Raw genomic sequence first — 17,804 nt, 5'->3', positions numbered from 1 at the left:
CCTAAACATGATGTTAAAGTGACTGCACTGTAAAACACAGAGGAGGACTTTAAACACAGCCTGTCTCTGGTCAGTGGACGTGGAAGAAGAGACGGCGGGGGAGGGGCGTCGGGGGAAACACTACAACATAAAAACAGCTGTATGGTCCTTTAACGTGAGACGTGAGAAATGTGAGTGTGTGTGAGTTTGTGCTGGGAGGGTTTGTAGTTCCTGGAGGTCTGATTCCTGGAAGTCTTGAAGGAGGAACGACCTTTGACCCTGCTGAAATGTGTGAGGTCACCACCTCACACACACACACACACACACACACACACACACACACACGAAGCACAGCAGAGGATTTATTTCTGTCTTTCCGTTTTTTAGTTTTTACATTTTGTGGAGATTTAACTGAAGCTCTGATCCCGACAGACTGATGACGAGCAGCAGACACATCTGTAGTTATATAAACGTTCCCTGGATGTTAATTTAACATTATATTAAACCTAATTCCAGCCTTTGCTCTTAAACCAATTCTGAACCCTCAAAATGCACTTTGAAAAGCTGAGAACGAGACAAAATTATTCTCAAAACATCCTCATTTTATGAAATGTCCTTTTTTTAAAAAATGTCCTCATTTTCCAGCTGTCTTTTTCAAAAATATTCTCGCTTTACCAAAATGTCCACAGTGTTCAGAAACATCAGAAACATCCCAAAAACAAATGTTCTTCACAGAATCTTCTTACCAGAAACGTCTTTCCTCTCCAGAATGGCTTCATTCATAAAAAAATGCTCCCAGTTACTTAGAATGTCCTCACTTCTCAAAGTGTCCCAATTTGTCCAACATGTCCACACTCACCAAAAATGTCCTTACTTTTCTGAACAGGCACTTGATAAAACATCCTATATTTCCAGAAATGTCCTAATTCCTGTAAAAACACATTTGACTTCTCAAAAAATCTCCAAATTTGCCAACAGTGTCCCCACTTTTACAAAAAGATCAACTGTTTCCAAACAAATGTCCTCATTTTCCAAAGATGTCCTCATTCCTCAGAATATCTTTGACTATCTAAACTTTGTCCTCACTGCACAAAATTGTCCAGACTTATCAAAAATGTCTTTACATTTAAATATCTAAACTTTTCCCCAAACATCCACACCTCCCCCTCACCCTGACACTCACAGAAAGATTGTCTGTTTCCAAAAATGTCCAACGGTTTTAAAAATGTCTTTACTCTCCAAAATGGCCCTATCCCCCCCAAATGTCCTCAGTTTTTAAAAATGTCCCAACAGCTCAAAATGTCCTGATTTTTCCAAAATGTCCGCAGTAACCAAAAACATCTGCACTTTTCAACACTGTCACTTTAAACGTCCTCACTGTCCAGGTCTAAATTACACGTCACACAATCAGACAGTTCTACTGAGTTTTCTACTCTTTTCTACTCTGTTGGTTCAGTCTTGTTGGTTGGACTCAGGTTGGAGGTATTTCCCCGCCCATCCCTTGTTTCCATGACAACGGACAGCCAATTATCACCTCAGATAGCTGTGTGATTTAGAGTAATTAAGGGATGCTGGTTCATTTTTCCTTTTTTTTCATGGACAAAGACGTCATGATCCATAAATGCAGCACGTGAGATTGAGAAGTGAGACGATATAAATCACTCTGACAGACGTCTGTCACTCTTTTACACCTCTCTTCTATATTTTTATCCTTCTTTCACAGCTGTGTGTTTTATTTTTTTATTTTAGACACAATCCAGAGAAGCAGTGACCGTTTGTATCCTGTCTGTCTCTGTGTTCATGATCTAAGAGCTCAGTGAGTATTAAATAACTAACACTTAAACATTTTAACTTGTAATAATGTGTAATAAGATACATTTGTTCATTTCAAATTAACTTAGCTGTTACCTATAAATGCTGTGTGGCACTGATTCATGTTAAATACTTGTCCCCATACAAACGCACCTGTAGCATTTGAGAGCAGAGAGAACTGATCGTGCTTTCAAGGTTTTAAGACCTAATTTCATATACTAATATATAGTAATTTTGTTAATCATTCAAATTTGGGTGGATGGTTAATAACACATGTTTCTGTAGTGTGACAAACACAGAACAAACATTTAATGTTGCTTTACAGCATCTTTAAAGTAAAAAAAAAAAACACTCAGACAGCAACACAACAAAAAAAATCACCTGGAAATCTTGCACTGCTCAAAAATTATTTCAAAGATAATTAAATGATTGGAGAGGCTGCTTTCAGTTTCATTTCTATGCATGCAGTAATGTCACTGCAGCAAATATTAATATTTAAGTTATAAACTGAGGGAAGCTCAGATGGAGGACAGGATGTATACGGCTGCTTCACTCCAAACAATTTCACTGTATGAACAGAATCTGCCAGGATCTTCTCATACATAGTCTGACTACATGTGAGAAGATCCTGGCAGATTCTGTCAGATTTAAACAATCAATAAGGTTACAGCTGCTGCATTAATGCACACCTTATTTCCCCTCAAATGCATCCTTTATTAATCAGAATGTTCACTTTTCTAGCTGGTGGATTAACTTCAGTGTACATGAGTTGTGAACATTTCTATGAAGACACATCTTACTGACTGAATAATCCTTTAAATAGCAGGAAGAACGTGCACCATTGACTTTAGATCAGGTTTTTGTTGATGGATTAATCAATCATTTTCTGCTGCCTCAAGACGGCAACGCGCCTGACCACACCTCATATTAAGACTAGTGTGCCCACAGATTGGTGCAAGTACATTTACTTCTTACAAAAAGTGGGCATGAAAATTACAGGTGCACTGGTCAGAAAATAGCAGTGACATCTGAGCTGCGTGTCACTTTCCACCAGGCAGAAGGTGGAGTCTTCACTTCCACTGCTGTTTAGAGACTTTAACACATCAACAATGAGCTTGGAAGAGATTTGGAGACGCTGCACCAAAAGTAAAGAGCGCGTCTTTAACTGTATACAGAAACTTTCCAGCAGCTCGACCTGCAGCCTCATTCTGGACACAGTGAAGTGTCTCTGTAACATCCTGGAGGTGCTGCAGCGTCTGCTGGTGATCAGATTCTGCTGCAGGTTCTTTGCTCTGACTTCATCCTGCAAACAGCTGCTGAGCCGAGCTGAGCTCCGTCTTTTTCCTCCTGCTGAAGTCTGGCTCTGTTTTCTGCCTGGAAACCGTTTTTCATGCACGGACCGCCTGTGTGTTTTTCTTTTCCCTTCTTTTTTTTTTATTTCACAACCTCACTGAACTTGAAAATGAAAATGAACTCACGTCACCCCTGCCTGCTGCCAGATCCTGCTTTTGTCCCAGTTTTTCTGAGTTTACTCTCTGCAGACAGTTATACCAGCAGCATGTTGAGTTAATTCACTTTGAATAAAGACGCTGTTTGTCAGGTCTGTGTGGAGCTGCTGCACGGCGGGCCGGGCAGCCGCCGCCGCCACCACGGAGGGGTGTTTCTAGGCAAGAGGGTGAGCTGAGGCCAGTTTTCTCCTGTCAATCAAACACTGATATGAAGCATCACATCATCAATGAGCTCTTTGTCTGCCTCTATCTCAGACAGGATGACGTACCATCACCTCCACCTCCACCTTCCCTCCTCCCCCCTCCTCCCCCTGTTGGCTCATGTCACACTGATGAAGATGGTGATGATGATGATGATGATGGTGGTGGCAGTGTGGCTCGACCTACAGCCTCCCGCTGCAGCTTAAAGGGTTAACACACAGCCACAACAAAGGAGCCGGTGCTGGGCCGGCTGTGTGTGCACAACTGTGTGTGTGTGTGTGTGTGTGTGTGTGTGTGTGTGTGTGTGTGTGTGTGTGTTTGAGGGAATGGGGGAGGAAACGGGAAGGGGGGAGGACGGTGGAGGTGGGGTGCTCCGGCTGCCTTTCTAGCCCCGCCCTGGACTTCTTCATTGGAGAGGCTGTTTACAACCTCGACGCATAGGAGTCCCCGGGTTCATCGGCCCGGCGGGGAGGGGGGGGGGGGCGGTGGACTCACAAGAGAGCAGAGAGGAAAATGGTACAGGAAGAAGACAATAAGGAAATATGTTGAGGGCCTCTGAGCTGCAGGATCGCAGCTTTTCTTTCTGCCTTTGTTCCCGTCTGTGTCTTCTTGATTCTTCACCTCTTTCTCTTCTTCTTTGTTTCTGTCTTTAACTGTGTTTAACGTGCACATGTCTGAGGCCACGCTGCACGTGAAGGCAAAAATGCCCAGCCAAAAAAAAGGAAAAAAAAGAAAAAAGAAAAACCCTGTGGACTTTCTGCTGCAGCCAATCCCACATTTCCACTATGTAAAGACATGCAGCAGGGTGGCTGCTTTACTTTCCTTTTCAGCTTCAGGAACAAAAACACAAAAACAACACAGTCATTTACAGTTTTCTTGAGTCTTATCTCACGCAGGTCAGTCTCTTCAGCCTGTAGTCATTCCTGACCTGTCCAGCAGCTACAGCTTCATGGTCTGTCTCTCAGCTGTCTGTGTGTGTGTGTGTGTGTGTGTGTGTGTGTGTAAGTGTAGGAAGACATGCATGTTGTTTATAATCTCCAAAAAAAGAAGAGAAAAATCTTGTGCTTCTGTGGTTCACACACCCCTCCCATCTCCTCCTCCACACACTCGTGTTTACATCTACATTTTGCATGAGCCTCGTATCAGCGTCAGTCGAGAGCAACAGTAGAATCTATTCATACTCTCAGAAAAAAAAGATAAACTACATCGTGACATATTTAAATGGCTTCTTTTCCATGATGGTCATATAAAATATTTAACTTACTCTCATAGGAAAGTAACAAAATCAAAGATAATTCACTTTTGAGAAGATTTTTTTGGCATATGACCTCCAAAAATAACTGAAATTACTATTAAAATAGTTGACTATTATTGATCAGGAGCTAATTCAGTTTTTCCATAAAACCCTTGCTTCTACATGAGAAGGCACAGAAAAAACTATATATATATTAAGTAAGGCATAATGTACACTGAGCAGGTTGTTTATTTCACAGTAATGACCTGCTCACTGTACATTATCTTGCTTATACTATATTATATATTATATTAATAATTTGGCACAAAATATTATTTTTTAATTCATATTGTTTTTATTGTTCCTCCTGAGAACTGTGTCCATGATAATAGTCGGTTATAAGTAAATAACAGATCTTGGAATGCTGTAATTGACCAATCAGAATTTCAGCAAACCCACGTAATAACTATATATGTGTGTATATATGTATGTGTACATTTATAAATACATTATATAAAAATAAGAGCTAATTTGGATGACAACACAGATATATTTTCATTAATATCTTGCAGTGTCCATGATGGCTGTTACAGTTTAACTTAATTTGTCCTTTAAACAAAAGCTTTTAACTATAGTAAGCATTGTATAACATGTAAAACCATCAATATAATTGTTTACGAATAACTTTTATAAAATATAAGAGCTAACTGAGTTGACAAGACATACATTTTTAATATTTTATATTTTGGGTGACCATGACAATCCAATAAGATGTGGTCTGGAAAAGTTTATTTGACATTCAAACTATAGAAACATCTTAAAAACATTAAAAAATATATTAAGATACTTGTGTTTATGAACACATTTGTATAAAAATAGGAGCTAGTTAAGTTGACAACACATATTTTCATTAATATAATAATATAATTATGTCATTTCAGAAATAAAACATTTTACACACATTATAAACCACTGAGACTATAGTGTTTCTGAATACATTTTTATAAAAAAAATATTATTAATACCTTATGTTTTGGGTGAACTTAATATTAAAATATAATATAGGTGTTGAAAGTTCGAGTGTATTTGTCATTTCAACAATAAAACATCTTAAAAACATAAATAAATCGAGATGTTTGTGTTTGTGGATATCATTTACGAGATAATTATGTGTATTTCATTCTGTTTTAGTTGATAAATTCATATATTTTGTGTGTATATATACTGTACATCGTTCAGTTGTTCACTGAATGCCTCCTCTTCTTGTTCCCGCGCGTCCTCGCGGGTATCGCGGTCCCGCCCGCCTCGCGCCTGTCTGCTCCAACCTTTCCCCCAGTTCGAGCGCGCTGCCGGGTTCACCGGGTTTACTCTGACACCGCTGACTCCCCGGACACGCCCCCCGACAGCCACGCACCCCGCGTCGGGCCAATCCCGGCGCGACCACGTCCTGATCACGCACCGCCTCGCCTGCGATTGGCCGCGGCCCGCTACACCTTTGCGTGTGATTGGCTGCGTGTTACCACCCGCCAGACTGCTCTGAATTTTGTTTCTGTGTTTTTTTCTCGTCTTTTTTGTTTTTTTGGCCGCTCTCAGCTGAAGGCAGCAGACTGCTGGCAGAGACTCAGCTCCGGCTCGTTACTGACGGACTGACTGACCGCTCACACCGCTCCTCCTCCCCGCCGCCGTCTCCACAACCTGCCGCTCCGCTTCATGCTCAGCTCACCGGCCGAGCGCTCCGGCCAGGTGAGTCCTCCTGCACGGACACCAGCGGCGGCTGTTCCCCGGCTGTCCGGACCGGGTTCCACTCAAACTTGTGTCTGTTTTTGTACCTGAGCCGTTTACCTGCAGCTTCACGGCACCAGTCGGCGGGTTCACGGAACCTCCGGACGCTTCGAACGGGCTCCAGGTGAGCCGGAGAGCCGCTGTTTTTGTCTGATTTTGGCGCTGTCGGCTGGTTCATTTGAGGTCATACTGAACCCACTGTCTCCTGTGTGTGTGTGTGTGTGTGTGTGTGTGTGTGTGTGTGTGTGTGTGTTCACAACAGTTGCATCACTGCGGTGTGATAAAGTTTAAAGATGCTGTCAGCTCGTCTTTATTCCGATTTCAGCTGCTTTTTATTGTTTGTCAGTAGAATCAGGTTCTACTTGCTCGTCTTTGTTGTTGGAGGCTGTGAGCAGAGGAGGTCCGACCTGTTCAACTACAGCTCATCATTCTTACCACTACATCACTGAGAGCATCGACTATGATCAATGTCAGCGGTCTGTTATCGATTAATCAATAATCTGAGTGATTATGAGAGAAAAAAAATCTAAATGATCTGACAGTTTTACAGTTTAAACCTGTTTAACCAATGCTTTGATTGTTTTATTGTGTTGTTTTATTTGTTTGACCATTTTTAACATTGATATCTGGGTTTTTGACTATTTTTAGAGTTGATATTTAGGTTCTTGTCTATTTTTATCATCAGTGTCTCCAGGGGTGCTTGACATTTTTTTATGTTGCTGTCTGGGTTCTTAAGCGTTTGTGATATTTATCTGGGTTCGTCAGTGTTACCAGGGTTCATATCTGGCTTCTTGGAAATGTTTATTGTTGATACTCAGGTTGTTGATTTTTAGTGATGATATCTGAGGCTGACCTCTTCATCGACTCACATTATACTGCAACTAATAATCAATTTCAATATCGATTCATGTGCTGATTATTTTTCTTTAGTCAATCAAATCTCAAATAATTGTGAAAAATGCTTGTCATGATTTTCTGGAGCTCAACATGTCTTCTTTTGTCAAACCAACAGTCCAAAACCCAAAGACTCTTCATTTACTGTCAGAAATCACAAAGAAAAGCAGCAAATCCTCACAGTTAAGAAACTGAAAGCAGACATTTGAGCTTGACCAAATAACTGAGAAATGAGTAATCGATCAAAATAGTTGCCAACTAATTTTCTTTCGATCAACTAATTGATTAATTGGCTAATAATTGCAACTTTACTAATTATTTTGCTCACTGTAGATGAGTTAAGACATCAAATATGTTAACTGTCATATTATGATTGAGACCAGAGTTTAAACTAATTAAAGTTATCATCAGTCAAAAATGCTCAATTTAAAATAATATGAAACATAAAAGCATGTTCATGTTGATATCTGTGAAAAATGTAACAAAAACCTGTTTTTTTTAAAGAATGTTCATGTCCAATATTTATGTTTTGGTCCTTAAATTAGTGAAAAAATAATGCCTGTCTCAGTTGTTTAAAGCCAAAGTTGGCAGTTTTATATTGTATGTTTTGCAAAAACCAAGATGTATTCAAGTTACTATAGAAGACAAAAAACACAGCAAATATTCACATTTTTTAATAGTATACTGATTTTTTTTTATTCAAACAATTAATTATGTATGAGGCTGTTGATCAAAATTGTAATATCAGTATTAGAATGGATACATTTTCTATCGATGAACTGATTGATTAACAGCAGCTGATCATAACAAAGAGACAACAGAGGAAACAACACAAAGAGGGACAACAACACAAACTAAAATCACATCAAATAAAAAGGAAAATTACAGTCAAATTCTGGACAATAGTCAGGTTCAATCTACAAATATGTTTTGGTTAATTCATATGTTTTTTTGCTGTCAGTAAACATGTTTTATCATTATTTTAATTATTAATATACGAGTAAAGACACATTATTAACTGAGGCTGGTACTGATGGTGAATAAATATCTTGAGCTCTGCATTGTTTCTTGCTGCTGTAATCTCATTATGTGTTGCTGTGTGATGTGTTTGTGTGATCTTGTGCGTGGGAAATCACAGCGCCGGAGCACGATACTGTGTGTGTGTGTGTGTGTGTGTGTGTGTGTGTGTGTGTGTGTGTTGCTTGCAACAGATTGACTTTGTTTTCTCCAACTACACTTCCTGTTGGGAGCTTCCTCTCTCTCTCTCTCTCTCTCTCTCTCTCTCTCTCTCTCTCTCTCTCTCTCTCTCTCTCTCTCTCTGGGGCGAGTCGGTGCATGTTAATAAGGGAGGAGGAGGAGGAGGGGGCGGGGCTTGTTTCTTTTTTGTTAAGGGGGGTGTAATATCTGGCACGCCACCTCCCGTCATCTATTCTGGGTGCAGGGGAGGTTCCCCGTCGGCTGGGTGTACCCGCTGCAGTGGGGCCCCTCTCTCTCGCTCTGTGTATCTATATAGCTAAGTCTCTCACCCCTTGCTCGCTCTCCCTCCCTCCACCCTTCTTGTACGTGCAGAGGAGCAGTCGCCAGATGCCAGCCAACTCAGCCGAGCACCCAGGAGCCCTTTGTCCCCTGGTCACCTCCCACCTACATTTATTTATTTATTCTCCTGGGTGTAATTTTTCACCCCGCCTGCCTCCAGTGAATGACCACACTTATATATTTTTATTATTATAATTATTTATTTCTTCTCCTGTGGTGGTACGGTTCAGGAGGAAGTGGGAAAACAGTGACATCGTTGGTAATTAAATGAGTGCTGTGCACTTTTGTTCCTAAAGGAGGAAGAAAAAAAGGGGAATAGATGGTCAGTAAATGACCAGCTGATGATCAGTTGACCTCTGACACGTCATCATTATGAAGTCGTTACTGTAAATGTCACCAGCAGCAATAGATGAGTCCCCATAAACATTTGGCATCCCAGCTGCTGTTTGTTGCCAAGTCAGTGTCAGATTTTCTGGACACAAAAGATCTTTAAAAAGTGCATTGAAGAGTGCCAAGACAGTTTCATTACTGTCAGCCAGGCCGAATCATATCCAGAAAACCATTTGGGATCCCCATGAAATGAAGGAGGACATATTTGTTAGCTGGTGAATTTTGTGGACTATTATTGTTTGAATAAATCAGGACCTCAGCCACACACATTTGGAATCCCAACTCATTTGAAGTTGCCATGAAAAGAAGAAGATACTTTATGAAATTAAAGTGAACATATAAACAACACTGTAGAGCATGGAACTCAGCCGATTACATTTGGGATCCCTATTATTTAATCCACAATTGTTTTTTCAAGTAATTGTGAAAATGAGAAGGCAACTTACAAAGTGCGTTACAGAACATCAAAACTATTAGAGAACGAAGAGTCCCTAACTTCGGCCAGGCTGAATCATGTCCATAAAGCCATTTGGAATCCCCATGAAATGACGCGGAATATATTTGTTTGTCTCATTAGCAGTCAAACTCCACTGGACATGGAAAACAAAACTATCATTATTCAGATCATCAGGGGACTCAAACATATTTGGGATCCCAACTCATTTGAACTTGCTGTGAAAGAAGTTGCCTTTTTATTGATTTTGTTGTGAAATGAAACAGAACAACTAAACAACATTGCAGAGTTGTATCAGGCTGAATTATATCTAAAATTATATCTAAAAAGCCATTTTGGATCCCAACTCATATTTGAAGTTGCAGTAAAAGGAAGTAGAAGACATTTGTTTGTCTCATTTACTGTCAACTAATATGGACAAAAAGAAAACTCAGCCCAACATATTTGGGATCCCAACACATTTGAAGTTGCTGTGAAAAAAAATAAGATCTCTTTTCATCAACTTGTAAGGAAGTTGTTACAGTAAATGTCACTAGCTGCACTGGATGAGTCTGTAAACATTTTGCATCCCTGCAGGTGTTGTAAGTTTGTTGTGAAGTCAAACAGATTTGCACAACACAACTTAGAATCTACATTGCAGAGCATCAAGACAGTTTCATTACAGGATCAACAGCTGAATCAAAGCCATTTGGGATCCCAACACTTTTGAGGTTACTGTGAAATAAAACCATTAAACATTATAGATCACAGGACAGCTTCAGTCTGAATCAGAATACATTTATTTTCTGGACATTTTCATGTTTGAAATACAGAATCATAATAACACAGCAGAACACATTTGGGATCCCAACTGATACTTTAAGGCTGCTATTTATTACTTCCTTTCTGAGTGGCTGTTGTGTTAGGGATGACCTCATGCTGTAGAAAGATATATTTAATATATATTTAACATTAACCTCGCCCCATTAATCAAATAAAACCTGGAACCTGACCCATCTAACAGTGACATCATGGAGTAAACATGGTTAAAACCTGGCTGAGGTTCTCTGGAACGTCACACTGGATTATTTGAAAGAACTGAAAGTTTGACGACTTGTTTTTGGAAACAGTTTTATGGAAGCAAAATTGTGCCAAAAAGTTTTTGACCTGCCATGTTAAAGAATTCCATCAATCCTGTTATTATACTGAAGTTTCATATCATTTAGATTTTAGTGATTTTTGTTTCAAGTCTGCGTCATATTTGAGGGAGAAAAGTAAAAATAAAATAAATTTGGCATCATGTGGTCTTCCCTCAGGTTGACTATATGGACGTCCGGCAGGTGACGACCATGGAGCTGAAGCCGTGCGTCGAGTACCATGACCTGGAGGCCGCCGAGGCGCTCGTCAGCATGAGCTTCTGGGGTCAAAGGTCGCACAAACCCCGCCCACTGACTCCCACCTCCGACTCCTGTGACTCCATCCATCTCCACCCGGAGGGGGGGGACACTCCCAAAGACCTGATCGCTCTGTCCTCACTGGTAAGGGACATTTATTATTTACTCTACGTTCAGGTTAAAGACTGAAAAATTAGTTAACAGCACTAAAACCCTGCTTGAATATGACTCAAGATCTATTGTTTGCGTAATAATATTTATAAAATGTAGTAATTTACTTCCTCTTGATGTCTATTATTTTAAAATACAATTAATACATATAATATTACATATATAACCCATAATTTATTAGAAAATAAAGTATAAAATGCTACCACAAACAAGTTAAAATTCTAATGGTAACAGTACAGAAGCTTGAAACGGCCAACAGTGCAAATAAAAAACTTACCTTGAACTCATAAGTTAATGTATCAGTATTTTGGGATAACAAAGCTCCTTCTCTCATTTCTTGTTATCTTGAGAAAACAAAAGGCTGTTGTCTCCAGGTAACCAGGTAAATTCACCCATTATCACAAGGAAACAAGCTTTGTTATATTGAAATAACTAAATATTTAACTTATCACAGGAAAATTTGCTTTCTTATCTCAAGATAATGAAATAATTAACTTGTTATCATGACAAAACAAACTTGGTTATGCAAAGATAACAATTTAATGAACTTGTTATCACAAGAAAGATTGTTATCTCGAGATAATGAAATAATTGTGATCAGCAGAAAACTAGCTTCGTTATCTTAAGATAATGAAAACATTAAAGCATTATGATAAAACAAGCTTTTTTTAATCTCAAGATAAAATGATCAATGTGTTATCACAAGAAAATTAACTTTGTTATCCTGAGATAACGCGACAATTATAATTGTAATAATTTATATGCAAATAATAAATTATATTAATTAGATTAAATGTGGCCATGTAGAAAAACTTGAGTTAATATTGAAACAGTCGTTACAAAAACAGCTGGAACCAGAGAATTCTTGACATTTTTGTTAATCAACTTCCTGTTGATTTATGAAGTGAGTAATTAATTAAATCTGTTTTATATTATTATAAACTGATCCTGTTTTAATCTTCCCCCCTTCGTCAGTGTATGACTCCACCTCACAGTCCGAGCTTCGCCGAGGCCTCCACCACCGCTGTCCTCACCACCACCTCCGCTCTGAGCCCCACCTCCAGACCAGTCTTACCACGCCCCAGCCCCGCCCCCTTCACTGACTCCCACAGCTGCCTGCCACGGCCCTCCGCCTCCTCCCCCGTCACCTCAGAGACCTCAGCACTTCCACCTCACACAGAGTCGTCCTGCGTGGCTCCGCCCGGCCGAGCCATGGCCACCAGCGTCATCCGCCACACCGCCGACCGCCTCAGCATTCCTCCTCCTCCTCCTCCTTCCTCCAGCCAGCTGACAGAAACTTCCACGCTGCCGCCTCAGCTGGGACCACCACAGACACTTCCAGAGGAGAGGGACAACAGCCCGTCCTCTCTTCCCTCCTCAGCATCGCCTCCTCACTCCTCCCCGCTGTCTTCCTCCTCCTCTTCCTCTCCGGTCTCCTCCTCACCGCTCCTCTGCCAGGTGTTCCCGGTGAGCGGACGGACGGGGATGATCTCCGCCTTTGTCCAGGCTCCGGTTCAGATGCAGACTCAGGGGGGGCCAAAGCCCATCCTGCCCCAGTCCCCTTCCAGCTTCGCTCAGCCCTTGCTGGTGGGCTCCGCCGTGCCGCAGGGCACCGTCATGTTCGTGGTCCCCCAGCCGGCCGTATCCCAGCCACCGCAGGGCCCGCAGACTGTCATGACCCTGGGCAACACCAAGCTCCTCCCCCTGGCCCCGGCGCCCGTTTACATGCCGACGGGGGCGAGCGGCGGCGCATCACAGGCTGACTTCTCCCGTAGACGAAATTACGTCTGCAACTTCCCCGGTTGCAAGAAGACATATTTCAAGAGCTCCCACCTGAAGGCTCACCTGCGCACACACACAGGTACGTCCACTGAAAAACACTCGTCTCCACGTTTACTTGACTTTGTCTTTCCAGATTTTTCCTCGTCTAAGCTAAATTAACCATTTAAAGAGTCTGCAGCCATGCTAACAGCTCTGCTAACAACAGCAAACTAAAGAGGCAGACCAGTGGTGTGCCATGAGAGGTCCTGAAAAATAAAACAAATAAATAATAATTATTATCTAAAAATACATGTGAACATGTGAAAACATGTTTGGACCTATTTTTCAATTGACAAGATTGTGACAGGATCAATTTTCCCACATTTTCTGACATTTTCTGGATCAAACAACTTATCAATTAAGAGACAAAATGATCAACAGATTAATCGAGAAAGAAATTAGTTGCAGCCATGTTGAGCGCACGGACACACGTATCACTAAACACGATTATTATGTGATGTTGTGTGACGTTTTGTTTGTACACTAACAGTCCCTCGCTTCCTCTTCTTCTTCTTCTCCTCCTGCAGGCGAGAAGCCGTTCAGCTGTCACTGGGAGGGCTGCGACAAAAAGTTTGCCCGCTCTGACGAGCTCTCCCGCCACCGCCGGACTCACACCGGCGAGAAGAAGTTCGTCTGTAATGTGTGCGACCGGCGCTTCATGCGCAGCGACCACTTGACCAAACACGCCCGGCGGCACATGACCACCAAGAGGGCGTCGTCATGGCCAGCCGAAACCCGAGACCTCAGTAAAGTGGCCCTGCCCAAAGGCCAGAGCAGAGGCTCCGCACTTCCTGTTGGCATGCTGGTCCCCACAGCCAACTAACAGACTCAGTTAGGAGCCACAGGGCCAACTCAGGACCCCGCCAACCCAGACACTTCCAGGTGTTTCAATCAGCTCCGCATCGGGAGGAACTTTTCTACAAATCAGACTCGGCTGGTGAACTCAGCGAAGGCCATCCGTTACGGAGCTCCGGCTGCGTCTGTATGAACAACATCGTTAAAACTCACTCAATTCTGGTCAGGAAAGTTAAGATGGCTGCCTTATTCTTATATTAGACAAGTTACTGTGACATGAAACTGTCGACAGCGATCATTGTCACTCATGAGCTGCGCTTCCACCCAAAGTACCCAGAACGTTCTAGTCCCAGGAACTAAAAGGTCCCTACAGCTGGTTGTTGTCAAGGAGACCCGCGAAGATGAGGCAGATGAGTTCTCTGACCTATTAAAAAGCGATGGGGTTGGGTATTATTTGGGTTTTTTATGTTATGATGTAAAACGATGCTTTTAAAATGATACCGGTGCCTGAACTGCTGATAAAGAAGCACAAAATGATGGTGGACAATATTGAAGAACGGCTTTATTTGACCTCGAATTTGAGCAATATAAATGTTAACAGTTTAAAATACACCTGAATAAATAAATATCAATAAATACAAAACATTTAGAAAATGTACCCGCCCGATGTTGGGATACTTTCGAGTGAAATGCAGCCGCGTGTTTTAGGTCACAACTATTAATCTCCGCAGCTCTACACTGTTTTCATCGACAGCTCGAGTATGTGGCGCTTAAACGCTGTTTTTATGCATCATTTTGTACGTGACTGTACAACAATGATCATCGACAGTCCACCTGCTGTATGCTTTCTTCTGTAGCTCCATGTTGATGTCAAAGCACAATGAACTAGTAACAAACTGGTTTGCAGCTGCAGATTTTTAGGAATGGCGGCTGAAATACAGAACTGTCAGTACTTGACCAATCAGAAATGTTGATCGCTGTATTTCCTGTGCTTTGGAAAGTACTAAAAAGGGACTTTTTGGGGAGTAAAATAATGTCTTTGGGACTTAATTTAGACCCTCATGCCAGCTGTGGAAATACACAGAGTTCCTCCAAAGTTTCATTGTCTTTAAGGAAAGTTCCTGCTGTGGAAATGCGGCTCTCATCTGTTTCTTCCGTGTCAGGTTTAGTTTTTACTTTGGCAACAACTTTAGTAACGGACAGTATCTGTTTCTTTAATATTCACCAGACTGAAAGTCTGCAGACACACCAGCGACCCCCTGAGGCTGAAATGTTCACTACACAAATATAGACTTAAAAAAAAGAAGGATCTTTAAAACAAAGTTTGTCCTGAAGGTGGCACCAGAGGAAAAAGACCTGTTCAGCTCTTACCAGCCCCAACTGGAGCTGCATGCTAACATTAGCATATTAGCATGAAAACATGTTAACTATTTATTGATTGTCAACATGCTGCTGTTTAGCAGCAAACATGACAACTTTGATATGCTGTGATATGCTAGCTAAACATGCCAATGTTAGCATATAGCTTTGTAGTTATCCTGTCCTGAATTTAGGTGTTTATATAGTGGAAACTGTGGCCTGCTGGTGGCGCTAGAGGGACAGTCAAAAGAGGATTCATCATCTGGGAACCATCAACATATGAACCAAAATTCAGAACAAACCATTCAGACGTTTACGTGCAGCTTTGTTAGCGTGTACTTCTGACTCGCGGTAAATCCAGGGACCAGCCAATCATCAGCTTTGACACAGCAGTTTAAAAGTTTATAACTGGAGTGATAAGTGTCATTTTACTTCAGAGTTCAAGTCTGTTTGTGTAGGGCTGCCCCTAACCATAATTTTTTTTTAACAATCTAATGTTTATTCTTTGGATTAAACTAACAACTAATTTATTGATTATTTGAAAGGTTATTTTTATCACTCAATTATTGTACCAATTAATTTACCCCTAATGAATAGCAAACTTTTCAATATTTTATTCAGTCATAATCATAAGTATTTTCGTTTAAGTATGTAACTGCCGCAGCTCCTTGCGATGCCTCAATGCATGTTAATGCAAATCAACGTATGTCCATAATTGATTACGTCGACAAATCGCCTCAGCTGCAGTTTTTCCAACATTTAAACTGTTGGAAAGTTCTTCTGCCTGTTTACTGTTCAGTTTCAAAACACATACATCAGAATAAAGCATAAACGTGCCACAGGTCTGCTGATTTTAAGATGAAGGTAAAACGGCTGAAATAAATCTAAGATATGAAATGTAGACGGAGGCGGAGCAGCCGGCGGAGGGCAGAGCGAGTTTCACCGGCCTGCTCAGGACATTTTATTCCCACCAACCACAAACTCACCAGAGGAGGAAGAGGAGGAACACGAAGGCGACAGGCTGCTACTCATCCACGGACAGAAACCAACAAAAACCTGACATTGCACTGGATTTTTTAAAAAAAAAATCTTGCTCGTTTTTGTACTCTCTCTCCGTGTATAATCATGTTTACTTCATGTGTAAAATGTCATGTTTAGCAAAATGTATGCACTCTTTTTATTTTTTGCCAAAGCCTCTGTATTGTGCTTCTATTATTAGCCTACTTCTGTTCAATTTGTGTGTGACTGTAAATATTGTAAATATATTGATATCTATATGAATGTTACGTGTATTCCAATCTGCATTTATTGACAGTACGAGTTATTGATATTTTAAAAATGTCGGTGGACAGTATTCCTCACTGTGATACTACCTATTATCTTTGCTTTACACATTATTATTATTATTATTTAATAAACATTTGTTGAGGAAAAAGTGCTGTTTTTGATATCTTGATTTGGCCCATAGTGTAGCCAGTAAGAAAATACCTCATGTTATTAAATGTTATTCTTAATAATAACGGCTTATATCGAAATAATCCCATTTCTGAACATTTGCCTGTAAGCGATGGTGAAGAATATGGCTTTTATAATAAAACTTTACCACGATAAAATAAAAGTGTTTGTAGTTTGTTCTTTCTCAATGGACTACATGACATAAAGTGACGTTTTGTTTTATTTTTTCTAAATTTTGAGGAATGCTGCCTTCACATGGGGTCGTCTGTATTCACCACCTCTGAAGTGGAAATTTTTGTAAAACTCTCCCATATATTTCAAAACGACGTTCCAAAATAATTTTTGGAAGTTGATTTTTTTGGTGAATGTCACTTAATAAATTGTAACTTTAGGCTCAGGATGATGTTGATATTCCCAACAGCTAACGGCTTTGCATTTCCTGCATTACATAACCTGCTTGCTAGCTTGCTAAAATGCTACGCTATGTAGCTTCTTGATGCTGAAAGTTTTGGCGTCCATGTTGCTGTTGCCTAGCAGCCGTGTTCTCACCACTTAACCACTTGAAAGTGAAGCAAATCGTGTACATGACTCACCGTGACTCCCCATAAACTGTTCAGGGACAAGAGATTAGCATAATTGCTATGCTACTTGTTGCTAAATCTGTTGATAACAAATAGCAGTTTTCTCAGGGAAAGTTAAAGGAATAGTTCAACATTGTCTAAGAGTGTGGCATTAAAATGGATTAGTCAGGACAAGCTTAGCCTAGCTTAGCATAAAGACTGGAAGCAGGTGCAAACAGCTAGCCTGGCTCTGTTCAAAGTTCAAATATCCACCTTTAAACTTCACTTATAAACATGTTTTATCTTGTTTGTTGAATCTGTAGCAAACATTAATTTTATTGGCAGGGTTGTGTGTTTTATGCTAAGCTAGGCTAACTATCCACACATTGAGCATCACGTTTGGGAATAAAGCAAATAAACGTATTTCTCAAAATGTTGAATCAAATTATACAGCAACTAAGTACACTGTTCTCAGGTACT

General features: G+C 40.7%; 1 protein-coding gene across 3 annotated transcripts; it reads left to right on the top strand.

The window, feature by feature from the left end:
• Positions 1-6,270: 6,270 nt before the first annotated feature.
• klf11a (Kruppel like factor 11a) lies at positions 6,271-14,874 on the top strand. 3 transcript variants are annotated; one of them, XM_084736787.1, is made up of 5 exons: positions 6,271-6,477; positions 8,980-9,105; positions 11,086-11,307; positions 12,310-13,195; positions 13,683-14,874. In XM_084736787.1, the coding sequence occupies exons 1-5, from the start codon at positions 6,445-6,447 to the stop codon at positions 13,976-13,978; spliced, it is 1,563 nt and encodes a 520-aa protein (XP_084592913.1). In that variant the 5' UTR covers positions 6,271-6,444; the 3' UTR covers positions 13,979-14,874. The 3 variants fall into 3 exon arrangements, with proteins under 3 accessions (XP_084592913.1, XP_084592914.1, XP_084592915.1); XM_084736788.1 differs by lacking the exon at positions 8,980-9,105 and having other exon boundaries at positions 6,273-6,477; XM_084736789.1 differs by lacking the exon at positions 8,980-9,105 and having other exon boundaries at positions 6,273-6,640.
• The last annotated feature ends 2,930 nt before the right edge of the window (positions 14,875-17,804 follow it).

This window comes from Lutjanus erythropterus, chromosome 15 (genome assembly GCF_056507025.1).
Source record: "Lutjanus erythropterus isolate fLutEry1 chromosome 15, fLutEry1.hap2, whole genome shotgun sequence".
NCBI lineage: Eukaryota > Metazoa > Chordata > Actinopteri > Lutjaniformes > Lutjanidae > Lutjanus > Lutjanus erythropterus.
This window is presented reverse-complemented; position numbering and strand designations above follow the sequence as displayed.

Excerpts from the sequence above, each read along its gene's own strand:
- klf11a (XM_084736787.1), top strand. The coding sequence starts at position 6,445 with ATGCTCAGCTCACCGGCCGAGCGCTCCGGCCAG. Across the intron at positions 9,106-11,085 it reads TTTCACCCCGCCTGCCTCCA|GTTGACTATATGGACGTCCG; the intron begins GTGAATGACCAC and ends GTCTTCCCTCAG. Across the intron at positions 11,308-12,309 it reads TGATCGCTCTGTCCTCACTG|TGTATGACTCCACCTCACAG; the intron begins GTAAGGGACATT and ends CCCCTTCGTCAG.